Raw genomic sequence first — 14,376 nt, forward strand, 5'->3', positions numbered from 1 at the left:
CTGCATTATATTCCTGAAAAGTGCTATATAAATAAAGTTTATTATTAATATTATTAATTGGCCATTGGTGTGTAACTACTGACCTATGTTTCTGAACTTCTGACGCTGGTTTCGTCTCGAACAGACTAGCGGTTTCGAAGATATCAGCTAACGTTTTATAAGCATTCAATTACAACGCTGCATGAAACAAACACCGAAACCTGGCAGGTCTGGTATCGTTGGACTCAGGAGACAAATAAGTTACTCCCGTGAAAATAAGTCAACCACACCCAAAGTTATAAGCATTTGGTGGGGGTCCTCCACTAGGTGGCACTGTTTGGAAACTTCTCAGGCTCCATCAGGGCATCGTGCTGATGACCCATACTGAGTTTCGTTACAATCCGTTCATGCGTTCATAAAATACAGCATTTTAGCACAAAATTCAAAATGGCCGATATGGTAAAATTAGATATCAGTTGACTTGGCATGACCCGGATCCAACAGACTTTTATGATTTTTGGACAAATGGTTCACAAGTTATAATCAAAAATATATTTTTCATATCTCCGGACTAGTAGGTGGCGCTGTGCCGAAACACTGCAGGTCACTTCAGGTCATGCTTGTGATGACACGTACCAAGTTTGGTCTCAATACGATAAAGCGTTGCTAAGATACAGCCTTAAGTCTGCTTTAGCAAGAGCGATGTAAAATTTGTTAATAATTTAACGTATCAACTTGAATTTCAAAACTGTTTGTTGTCACCGCCAGAAGGCCTAGGAGGAGTTTGAAAACATAGGTTCAAAATGTTCAAATTCAAATTCATGATTTCAAAATGTAATGTCGAATCGGCATGAGCCAAGGAATCAGAAGAAAAAAATATTTAGTTTCTATCCCTTATGGTTCGAAAGTTATTAGCATAAACGTGAGTGAAACTTTGGACAGGCGGTGGCGCTAGAGGGAATGAGTTAGAATTTGGTGTGGCTGGTACTGACCTCTATCAGTGTGCCAAATTTCACAGCGTTTTACTATACGGTTCTATGAGCTGCCATAGACTCAAGAGCGGAATAATAATAATAATAATAATAATTATAATAATAATAGGAATGCTAACGGTTTCATGCTAACCTTCGGTGCTCTGCCCCTAATTAGCAAAGATTCAAAACTTTTGATGTCATTTTTAAATGGAAAACTAAAACTAACAATGATAAGAGTTAAAACTAATAAAAATACAGACGTTTGACAAGAAACTGAGAATAAAAATAGAACACAAACTAAGTTAACAATCATTTAAAATGTTTTAAATGCAATTCAGTTTTTCTAATGATATTTGTTTTAACCTAAAATAGAACTAACAATGATAGAGCGAAAACTAATCAGAAATAGAAATAAACAGAATTTTATTTAGAACTACATTTTTTTTCTTCGAAAATGATAAAACGAAATTAACACTCATTTAAAACTTTTCGATTTTATAGTTTTTCTAAAAATCACAAAATCTAGATGTATAGAGTGGTTAAAACAAAAATCAACATAAAAATTAAACGTAAAAAAACAAAAATGTTTAAACGTAATTTAGTTGTTCTATTAATAAAAACAAACTAACGAGTTAAAACTACTCAAAAACTAAACGAAACTAAACTAAACTAATAAACTAAACTAATAAACTAAACTAAACTAAACTAATAAACTAAACTAAACTAATAAACTAAACTAATAAACTAAACTACTAAACTAAACTAATAAACTAAACTAAACTACTAAACTAATAAACTAAACTAATAAACTAAACTAATAAACTAAACTAATAAACTAAACTAATAAACTAAACTAAACTAAACTACTAAACTAATAAACTAATAAACTAAACTAAACTAATAAACTAAATTAAACTAAACTAATAAACTAAACTAAACTAAACTATACTAATAAACTAAACTAAACTAAACTAATAAACTAAACTAAACTAAACTAAACTAATAAACTAAACTAAACTAAACTAAACTAAACTAATAAACTAAACTAAACTAAACTAAACTAAACTAAACTAAACTAATAAACTAAACTAAACTAAACTAATAAACTAAACTAAACTAAACTAATAAACTAAACTAAACTAAACTAATAAACTAAACTAAACTAAACTAAACTAATAAACTAAACTAAACTAAACTAAACTAATAAACTACACTAAACTAATAAACTAAACTAAACTAAACTAATAAACTAAACTAAACTAAACTAAACTAATAAACTAAACTAAACTAATAAACTAAACTAAACTAAACTAATAAACTAAACTAAACTAAACTAAACTAATAAACTAAACTAATAAACTAAACTAATAAACTAAACTAAACTAATAAACTAAACTAAACTAAACTAAACTAATAAACTAAACTAAACTAAACTAAACTAAACTAATAAACTAAACTAATAAACTAAAATAAACTAAACTAAACTAATAAACTAAACTAAACTAAACTAATAAACTAAACTAATAAACTAAACTAAACTAAACTAATAAACTAAACTAAACTAAACTAATAAACTAAACTAAACTAAACTAATAAACTAAACTAATAAACTAAACTAAACTAAACTAAACTAATAAACTAAACTAAACTAAACTAATAAACTAAACTAAACTAAACTAATAAACTAAACTAAACTAAACTAAACTAATAAACTAAACTAATAAACTAAACTAAACTAAACTAATAAACTAAACTAATAAACTAAACTAAACTAAACTAATAAACTAAACTAAACTAAACTAATAAACTAAACTAAACTAAACTAAACTAAACTAAACTAATAAACTAAACTAAACTAATAAACTAAACTAAACTAAACTAAACTAATAAACTAAACTAATAAACTAAACTAATAAACTAAACTAAACTAAACTAAACTAAACTAATAAACTAAACTAAACTAATAAACTAAACTAATAAACTAAACTAAACTAATAAACTAAACTAAACTAAACTAAACTAATAAACTAAACTAAACTAAACTAATAAACTAAACTAAACTAAACTAATAAACTAAACTAAACTAAACTAAACTAATAAACTAAACTAAACTAAACTAAACTAAACTAAACTAAACTAAACTAATAAACTAAACTAATAAACTAAACTAATAAACTAAACTAAACTAAACTAAACTAATAAACTAAACTAAACTAAACTAAACTAAACTAATAAACTAAACTAAACTAATAAACTAAACTAATAAACTAAACTAATAAACTAAACTAAACTAAACTAAACTAATAAACTAAACTAAACTAAACTAAACTAAACTAATAAACTAAACTAAACTAATAAACTAAACTAAACTAAACTAAACTAAACTAAACTAATAAACTAAACTAAACTAAACTAATAAACTAAACTAAACTAATAAACTAAACTAATAAACTAAACTAAACTAAACTAAACTAAACTAATAAACTAAACTAAACTAAACTAAACAAATAAACTAAACTAATAAACTAAACTAAACTAAACTAAACTAATACACTAAACTAATAAACTAAACTAAACTAAACTAATAAACTAAACTAAACTAAACTAATAAACTAAACTAAACTAAACTAAACTAATAAACTAAACTAAACTAAACTAAACTAAACTAAACTAAACTAATAAACTAAACTAAACTAAACTAATAAACTAAACTAAACTAAACTAAACAAATAAACTAAACTAATAAACTAAACTAAACTAATAAACTAAACTAAACTAAACTAAACTAATACACTAAACTAATAAACTAAACTAAACTAAACTAATAAACTAAACTAAACTAAACTAATAAACTAAACTAAACTAAACTAAACTAAACTAATAAACTAAACTAAACTAATAAACTAAACTAAACTAAACTAAACTAAACTAATAAACTAAACTAAACTAATAAACTAAACTAATAAACTAAACTAATAAACTAAACTAAACTAAACTAATAAACTAAACTAATAAACTAAACTAAACTAATAAACTAAACTAAACTAAACTAAACTAATAAACTAAACTAATAAACTAAACTAAACTAAACTAAACTAAACTAAACTAAACTAATAAACTAAACTAATAAACTAAACTAATAAACTAAACTAAACTAAACTAAACTAATAAACTAAACTAAACTAAACTAATAAACTAAACTAAACTAAACTAAACTAAACTAATAAACTAAACTAAACTAAACTAAACTAAACTAATAAACTAAACTAAACTAAACTAAACTAAACTAAACTAATAAACTAAACTAAACTAAACTAATAAACTAAACTAAACTAAACTAAACTAAACTAAACTAATAAACTAAACTAAACTAAACTAATAAACTAAACTAAACTAATAAACTAAACTAATAAACTAAACTAATAAACTAAACTAAACTAAACTAAACTAAACTAATAAACTAAACTAAACTAAACTAAACAAATAAACTAAACTAATAAACTAAACTAAACTAATAAACTAAACTAAACTAAACTAAACTAATACACTAAACTAATAAACTAAACTAAACTAAACTAATAAACTAAACTAAACTAAACTAATAAACTAAACTAAACTAAACTAAACTAAACTAATAAACTAAACTAAACTAAACTAAACTAAACTAAACTAAACTAAACTAATAAACTAAACTAAACTAAACTAATAAACTAAACTAAACTAAACTAAACAAATAAACTAAACTAATAAACTAAACTAAACTAATAAACTAAACTAAACTAAACTAATACACTAAACTAATAAACTAAACTAAACTAAACTAATAAACTAAACTAAACTAAACTAATAAACTAAACTAAACTAAACTAAACTAATAAACTAAACTAAACTAAACTAAACTAAACTAAACTAAACTAATAAACTAAACTAATAAACTAAACTAATAAACTAAACTAAACTAAACTAAACTAAACTAAACTAATAAACTAAACTAATAAACTAAACTAAACTAAACTAAACTAATAAACTAAACTAAACTAATAAACTAAACTAAACTAAACTAAACTAAACTAAACTAAACTAATAAACTAAACTAAACTAAACTAATAAACTAAACTAAACTAATAAACTAAACTAAACTAAACTAAACTAAACTAATAAACTAAACTAAACTAAACTAAACTAAACTAAACTAATAAACTAAACTAAACTAAACTAAACTAATAAACTAAACTAAACTAAACTAATAAACTAAACTAAACTAAACTAAACTAAACAAATAAACTAAACTAATAAACTAAACTAAACTAATAAACTAAACTAAACTAAACTAAACTAATACACTAAACTAATAAACTAAACTAAACTAAACTAATAAACTAAACTAAACTAAACTAATAAACTAAACTAAACTAAACTAATAAACTAAACTAAACTAATCTAAAGTTTTTTTAAATGTGTACCTTGAATGCAATATAAGTGGCTTTGGATAAAAGTGTCTGTCAAACGCATAAATGTAAACTAAACTAAACTAAACTAAACTAATAAACTAAACTAATAAACTAAACTAAACTAAACTAAACTAATAAACTAAACTAAACTAATAAACTAAACTAAACTAAACTAAACTAAACTAAACTAAACTAAACTAAACTAAACTAAACTAAACTAATAAACTAAACTAAACTAATAAACTAAACTAAACTAAACTAAACTAAACTAATAAACTAAACTAATAAACTAAACTAAACTAAACTAAACTAAACTAAACTAAACTAAACTAAACTAAACTAAACTAAACTAATAAACTAAACTAAACTAAACTAATAAACTAAACTAAACTAAACTAATAAACTAAACTAAACTAAACTAATAAACTAAACTAATAAACTAAACTAAACTAAAACTAATAAACTAAACTAATACACTAAACTAAACTAATACACTAAACTAATAAACTAAACTAAACTAATACACTAAACTAAACTAATAAACTAAACTAATAAACTAAACTAAACTAATACACTAAACTAATAAACTAAACTAAACTAAACTAAACTAATACACTAAACTAATAAACTAAACTAAACTAAACTAAACTAATACACTAAACTAATAAACTAAACTAAACTAATACACTAAACTAAACTAATAAACTAAACTAAACTAAACTAAACTAATACACTAAACTAATAAACTAAACTAAACTAATACACTAAACTAAACTAATAAACTAAACTAAACTAAACTAAACTAATACACTAAACTAATAAACTAAACTAAACTAAACTAAACTAATACACTAAACTAATAAACTAAACTAAACTAAACTAATAAACTAAACTAAACTAAACTAATAAACTAAACTAAACTAAACTAATAAACTAAACTAAACTAATCTAAAGTTTTTTTAAATGTGTACCTTGAATGCAATATAAGTGGCTTTGGATAAAAGTGTCTGTCAAACGCATAAATGTAATAGATTTAAAATGTGTCATTTGTTTTCTCTTTAAATCTGACAGAAAAAAACTAAACATGAAGAGGAAGAAAGCGTCCATCTTTGGAAGCGTGATCGGATTTAGTAAAGGAAAGACCCTGGAGGTCATGACCCGTGCGTGACCTCTGACCTGTGAACTCCAGGTTGGCGGCGTCCTCCAGCAGCTGCTCCTTCATGCTGGCGAGCGTCTCCACGATCATCTCCTTCATCTCCTCCTGCTTTCGGTTGGCGATGGCCATGAGAGACGAGAAGAGTTCGCCCTCCTTCTCCCGCGTGTACTCCAGACGCCGCGGCGTGATCTGCAGGTCGCGCTGCATGTCGAACGCCTGGAGGAACACACACACACACACACGTTTGTTTCACTATATTAGTGAGGACATTACATAGACTTCCATTGATTTTATATCAGATTAATAAAATATTTTCTATCCCCTAACCCAACCCATATCCCTAAACCTACCCATCACACACACACACACACACACACACAGACACAGCTCATCCCACAGGCGTCGCTTCTTCCCATAGTGCATCCTGGGGCCATGTGTTCCCCAGGTAAGCCACACACACACACACACCCGGCCATCCACGTGATGTAAACGAACACTTGATTCCTCAGACCAGGCCACCTTCTTCCATTGCTCCGTGGTCCAGTTCTGATGCTCACGTGCCACTGTTGGTGCTTTCGGCGGGGTCAGGGGTCAGAGGTCACCCTGACTGGTCCATACGCAACAAACTGTTCACTTGCTGCCTAATATATCCCACCCACTAACAGGAGCCGTGATGAAGAGATCATCAGTGTTATTATGGTCATAATGTTATGCCTGATCGGTGTATAAAGGGTAATTTATTGAATTTTCAATGTCACATGATCCTTTAGAAATCATTCTAATAGGCCTAATTTCCTGAGGAACAGGAAGTGTGTGTGTGTGTGTGTGTGTGTGTGTGTGTGTGTGTGTGTGTGTGCCGTCACCTGGTTGATGAAGAGGTCCAGACAGCGGCAGTGGACCGCGTTGAGCAGCGCCGCCGCCTCCACCTGCTGGTTCTGCAGAACCTGCCTCGTGAACGGCACCAGCACGCGGTGCACGCGCTCCAGACTCTCTCCCAGAATGCTTTGCATCTTGCCGGGCGTCTGTGCCGGAGCCCCGCAGGCGCAGTTTCCCGCCGCGCTGCCGATGAGCTGCAGATCCGCGAGCTGCGTGAACAGAGCGCTGCGCTCCTTCTCCGCCGGACGGAGTTCATGAGCCATGGCATCCGGGATCCGGAGGAAGCACACCGGATACGTTAGCGTCTCCCGCACCTTCCGCAGGTCCTCCAGCTGCTCCGCGCTCAGCGTGTCCTTGCTAACGGCGTAGAGGATGATGGGAAGGATGCCGCGCCGACAGTCCTCCAGAGCCTCCTCCACCGGCTGCACGTTACGGCACGGAAGAACCATGATCTTCACTTCCTGTCGGCGGAACCACACAACTCAAAATATATCAACAGTACTATTTTACTTTTTAATTCAAATTACAGTATCGTTTACTAAAATGACTGAATATGACTTCAGTGACTGTGAAATCTCCGATTAAGTCGCTCATTATTGTTGCATTAGCTCCTTAACTGACGCGTCCCGCTCTTTTTTTACGGCTTTTTTCCGTACCCCATAATTTGAGTAATCATCATAAATTATTATTCGAAAATCATTCGATCATTCGAAAGCTTACGAACTCAAATCAAGCATCCGTTTTTTAAATCAGATGTTGCGCTACTATGGAAACAGTCCTTGAATTTCTTCTAACAGGCCCTTCCCCCTAGTGGGCGGAGTCATGGTTCATATTACAAAATGTATCATCTTTATAATCAAAATCTTTTCAAATCTTGACGCATATCGTCGGAAAGGTCGGAGTCTCACGGTTCCATATTCGGTGACTGTTTTGTGATGGAAGTGATATTTGGACTGAAATTTAAAGGGAAATTCATCAACAACAAAAAGAAATCAATGGAATGTGTGTGACACCCGGTGGCCATTCATGGTACTGCGCCGAAACAAAATCTCATGCGAACTTCAATTTTTGTGATATCAACGTCAAATTTGGAACACAACTTTGTTAGACATATGGCTTTGATTTTACAGTAATTTTAGAGTAAACCATTTTTTGTAAAATATATTCTCTATATAAAATAAAAATATTTTGTACAGTATTTTTCATTAACAGTTCATTTAAACTTCCCTTGTTTATACTTTCATATTTTTAATTGCTTTCAATAATCTGCAGAGTGTGAGGTTTATATTCCAATGTATTCTTGAATTACAGCCGTTTAAGTTTGGAAAGCACATTTTCATGTCTATTTTCGACACAAAAACTATTTTGCGTGTGTGTGTGTGTGTGGGGGGGGGGGGTGTTGTATCACTTCAATTCATATTTCAAAACAAAACCTTTGAGTCACTGCTGGTGAATTAATTTTTGGTCAACATTAAAATCTAACATTTTCCCCAACAAAAATGTACTAAAATATGAATGAATTAATAATATTGGCAAAAGAAGTATAAATATCAATGATGACAATCTTTATATAAACGCTGAATTACGATAAATTAATATGAATACATTTTCAAATCAAAAACTTTCAATTAATATAAACAATTACATATGTTTTAATATATTTGAAGGGTTAAATCTTAATATTTGTTTGATAAAAATGTGGTCAAAATTATCATGAATTAAAATAAATTTTTGACTAAAATTACAGTAAAAGTGAGCAAAATTAATGAATATGATATGACATGATGAAATATTAACAAAATAACAAAACATCCTTTCAATTATGAAACAAAAAACATATTTCAATAAATGTATCACTTCTCAGTTAAAATTTATATCACCTAAAATTATAGTAAAATTAATATCACGATCAAATATTTACAAAATAAAATATTCTTTCAGTTATGACCCAAATATCATATTTCAGGAATCACATCAATAACATCCTCACGTTTTTTGTGTTTTGACATGCATCAATTAATATATATATATATATATATATATATAAAAAAATAAAATGTTTAAATATATTTGATCTTAATATTTGTTCAGTAAAAATTTGGTTAATATTCTCATTTATTAAAATTACAGTAAAACTGTCTAAAATTAATTAATATAACATGATGAAATATTGACAAAATATCCTTTCAATAACAACAAAAACATTTAAATAAAAATGTGGTCAATATTCTCAATTAAAATATAATTTTTATATATTTCAATTATTAAATCTTAATATTTGTTTGATAAAAATGGTCTGTATTCTCATTAATTAAAAAATTGAATTTGTCAATTAAAATTACAGTAAAACTGAATAAAATATAATTAATATCACAATGAAATATTGACAAAAGAAGAAAATATCCTTTCAATTATGACAAAAAACTCAATGATAAAATTCCAGATCATCATATTTTAGCCGTTTTTGTTTTGCAAGATTCATGTAAAAACTATAATTTAGTAGTATCTGCTCAAATTTGCATAAAATCGACATATGACAAACATTGATGAAAGAAGAAAACAAGTTTTAATGATATTATTGATTATTAAGTTATGATATTTTCAGTACACTGTTCAACCAGTTATCATCCACAATATTTCCAGTCGGCATAAAGATGTGTAATATATCTGCGAAGCCCTAATATTTGTTGTTTGCGTGGCACGTGAGTTCCCGAGCAGTGACATGAGCGTGGGAACGCCAGAGCTGGAGCTCGTGTAGGTGAGATGTGTTTCTACAGATAAAGGGATATTAGATACAGAGGGTCAAAGTTCGTCTGTGTGATGAATCTGAAGCGCAGCGTGAATAAAGAGCGCTAGCACGCTAGCACAATAGAGTCAGTCAGTGCCGTCTCTGACACAGAGCTGGAGTCTCTCTGGAACAAAGATGGCTGAGCCGCGGGCCCATCAGACCTGACCCAACAAAGATCCGATTCAAGCGCTTCAAACACACTCCACTGCTGCAGCTGACGCCCCGCCACAGAGGGACGTGTGTGTGTGTGTGTGTGTGTGTGTGTGTGTGTGTGTGTTTTATAGCAGGAATTCTGGGAATGTGTTCACAGGACACACACTCCCCGCCGTTAGCATACGCTGGGACCGAACCAGGACGGATGCTAATTAACGCCTGGGCGCTAACGTGTGTGTGCCGGACAAAAACAGACCGGGTTAATTTGAGAGCAGACGTGATTCTAGCAGATGTGTGTGAGGGCAAACATTACTGAACAAACACACACACACACACACACGAGTTGAACACAATGACACGGGTTTAAACCGCAAGCGAGAGTCATGCAGATAAATCTGCTCTGACTGAGTCTAATCTGAGCCTGATATACAACTGATCCAAAACTGGAATGAGTCTGATGCCAAACTGATTTGACTCTGATTCAAGACAGATCTGAACCCATCTGAAGTGGATCAGAATTTGAACTTCAGGCTGATTTGCATCTGATCTAAGATGGAGTCTTATTTCAGACTGATCTGACTTTGACCAAAGTGGTCTGAATCTGATTTTAAGCCAATTCACAATGGATTTGAGACTGATCCAAGACCTTAGTGATACAAAACTGATTTGACTCTGATTTGAGTCCATTTTGAGGGAGAGTCTGAATTCAGATCGATCTGAAACTAATCAGAGTTTGATAACAGACTGAGTGTTTTAAACCAACTGAAGTCAGATTTGAGACTGATCTGACTGGTCTGATATTCAACCAATCCAAAACTGATTTGAATCTGATTTGAGTCTAATTCAGAGTTTGATAAGAGACTGGAGTCTGATTTGAACCTGATTTGAGTCTATGAACTGTAACAGATTCAACCCGGCGCTCTGGTGGAGTTTAAATAGTCTGTAATCGGTGCTCTTGGGAAAGGGAAAAGACGAATGGCAAAAAAGGCAGGTCCAAGGCACTCAGTTAAGTAAAGGATGAGGAAATAATTAAAAAGCCTTTATTTGGTATGGCTTAAATCATTTTAAAATACAAGAGCCAACATGTTTCGACCCAAATTGGTCTTCATCAGGGCAGAGCAACCAGATGAAACCAAGTTGCTCTGCCCTGATGAAGACCAATTTGGGTCGAAACATGTTGGCTCTTGTATTTTAAAATGATTTAAGCCATACCAAATAAAGGCTTTTTAATTATTTCCTCATCCTTTACTTAACTGAGTGCCTTGGACCTGCCTTTTTTTTTCTGATTTGAGTCTAATTCAGAGTTTGATAACAGACTGGAGTCTGATTTGAATCTGATTTGAGTCTAATTCAGAGTTTGATAACAGACTGGAGTCTGATTTGAATCTGATTTGAGTCTAATTCAGAGTTTGATAACAGATTGGAGTCTGATTTGAATCTGATTTGCGTCTAATTCAGAGTTTGATAACAGATTGGAGTCTGATTTGAATCTGATTTGCGTCTAATTCAGAGTTTGATAACAGATTGGAGTCTGATTTGAATCTGATTTGCGTCTAATTCAGAGTTTGATAACAGATTGGAGTCTGATTTGAATCTGATTTGAGTCTAATTCAGAGTTTGATAACAGACTGGAGTCTGATTTGAATCTGATTTGAGTCTAATTCAGAGTTTGATAACAGATTGGAGTCTGATTTGAATCTGATTTGAGTCTAATTCAGAGTTTGATAACAGATTGGAGTCTGATTTGAATCTGATTTGAGTCTAATTCAGAGTTTGATAACAGACTGGAGTCTGATTTGAATCTGATTTGAGTCTAATTCAGAGTTTGATAACAGACTGGAGTCTGATTTGAATCTGATTTGAGTCTAATTCAGAGTTTGATAACAGACTGGAGTCTGATTTGAATCTGATTTGAGTCTAATTCAGAGTTTGATAACAGACTGGAGTCTGATTTGAATCTGATTTGAGTCTAATTCAGAGTTTGATAACAGATTGGAGTCTGATTTGAATCTGATTTGAGTCTAATTCAGAGTTTGATAACAGACTGGAGTCTGATTTGAATCTGATTTGAGTCTAATTCAGAGTTTGATAACAGACTGGAGTCTGATTTGAATCTGATTTGAGTCTAATTCAGAGTTTGATAACAGACTGGAGTCTGATTTGAATCTGATTTGAGTCTAATTCAGAGTTTGATAACAGATTGGAGTCTGATTTGAATCTGATTTGAGTCTAATTCAGAGTTTGATAACAGACTGGAGTCTGATTTGAATCTGATTTGAGTCTAATTCAGAGTTTGATAACAGACTGGAGTCTGATTTGAATCTGATTTGAGTCTAATTCAGAGTTTGATAACAGACTGGAGTCTGATTTGAATCTGATTTGAGTCTAATTCAGAGTTTGATAACAGACTGGAGTCTGATTTGAATCTGATTTGCGTCTAATTCAGAGTTTGATAACAGACTGGAGTCTGATTTGAATCTGATTTGAGTCTAATTCAGAGTTTGATAACAGACTGGAGTCTGATTTGAATCTGATTTGAGTCTAATTCAGAGTTTGATAACAGATTGGAGTCTGATTTGAATCTGATTTGAGTCTAATTCAGAGTTTGATAACAGATTGGAGTCTGATTTGAATCTGATTTGCGTCTAATTCAGAGTTTGATAACAGATTGGAGTCTGATTTGAATCTGATTTGAGTCTAATTCAGAGTTTGATAACAGACTGGAGTCTGATTTGAATCTGATTTGAGTCTAATTCAGAGTTTGATAACAGACTGGAGTCTGATTTGAATCTGATTTGCGTCTAATTCAGAGTTTGATAACAGATTGGAGTCTGATTTGAATCTGATTTGAGTCTAATTCAGAGTTTGATAACAGATTGGAGTCTGATTTGAAACTGGTCCCAGTCTGATTTGAAACACAACCAAGACCTTAATGAATCTGATACTAATCTAATTTGAGTCTTATCCATGGCCAAATCTGGTGAAAGATCGATCTGAAACCAATAAGAGTTGGATCAGAGTCTGTCTGATCTAAATTTGATACTGATCTGACTTTGACCAAAGTGATCGGAGTCTGATTCTCAACCAATCCAAATCTGATTTGCAACTGATCCAAAACCTTAATAATGCAAAACTGATTTGACTTTGATTTGAGTCTAATTAAGAGTTTGATAATAGACAACATTTTAGATTAACTGGAGTCTGATTTGAAACCGGTCCCAGTCTGATTTGAAACACAAGACCTTAATGGTGCAAAACTTATTTGACTCTGATTTGAGTCCCATTTGAGGCAGAGTCTGAATAAATACCGATCCAAAACCTATCTGAGATGGATCAGATGTAGAGTCGAATCTGGATTCGATACTGATCTGAAAGTGATCTGACTTTGACCAAAGTGATCTGAGTCTGATTTGTAACAAATCCAAGACATTAAAAATTATGCAAAACTGATTTGACTCTTATTTGATGTGAGGGAGAGTCTGATTTGATCAGAAACCAGTTTGAGTTGGATCAGAGTATGATCTGGATTTGATACTGATCTGAAAGTGATCGAAGACCTTAATGGATCTGATGTGAAACTAATTTGACTCTGATTTGAGATGAATTCGATGCAGAATTGTATCAGAGTCTGATCTGGATTTGATCCGCGTTTGACATCGATATGAAATTGATGAGACTAACTGGACTCTGATCTGACCGAGTCTGATTTGCGACCCAAGACCTTAAAGATTCTAATGTGAAACTGATTTGACTCTGATTTGAGTCCCATCCTAATTCAAAACAAATCTGATTTTGTTCCGAGTCTAATTTGTTAGCCGTTGTAATAATAATCAGAATCTAATCTGAAACTAGTTTAGACCAATTTAAGTCTGATCTAAGGTAGGGTCTGATTTGTGACAGATTCAAGCCTGATTTAACCTGATCCGGATTCAAAACAGATCTGAAACCAGTTTGAGTCTGGTAAAGCACTGATCAGAGAGAGTGTTTTTTAGTCTAATC

At 30.9% G+C, this 14,376-nt stretch overlaps 1 protein-coding gene across 1 annotated transcript in view; it reads right to left on the reverse strand.

Annotated features, from left to right (window-relative positions):
• The window catches only part of dstyk (dual serine/threonine and tyrosine protein kinase), a 35,844-nt gene that overhangs the window by 11,066 nt on the left and 10,402 nt on the right, over window positions 1-14,376 (reverse strand). Inside the window, exons 3-4 of the mRNA XM_067415141.1 lie at window positions 7,424-7,897; window positions 6,581-6,776 (exon numbers count right to left, since the gene is read on the reverse strand). Coding sequence (XP_067271242.1) covers window positions 6,581-6,776; window positions 7,424-7,897 — 670 coding nt within the window. The remainder of the gene's footprint in view (window positions 1-6,580; window positions 6,777-7,423; window positions 7,898-14,376) is intronic.

Source organism: Pseudorasbora parva, chromosome 14 (assembly GCF_024679245.1).
Source record: "Pseudorasbora parva isolate DD20220531a chromosome 14, ASM2467924v1, whole genome shotgun sequence".
NCBI classification, from domain to species: domain Eukaryota; kingdom Metazoa; phylum Chordata; class Actinopteri; order Cypriniformes; family Gobionidae; genus Pseudorasbora; species Pseudorasbora parva.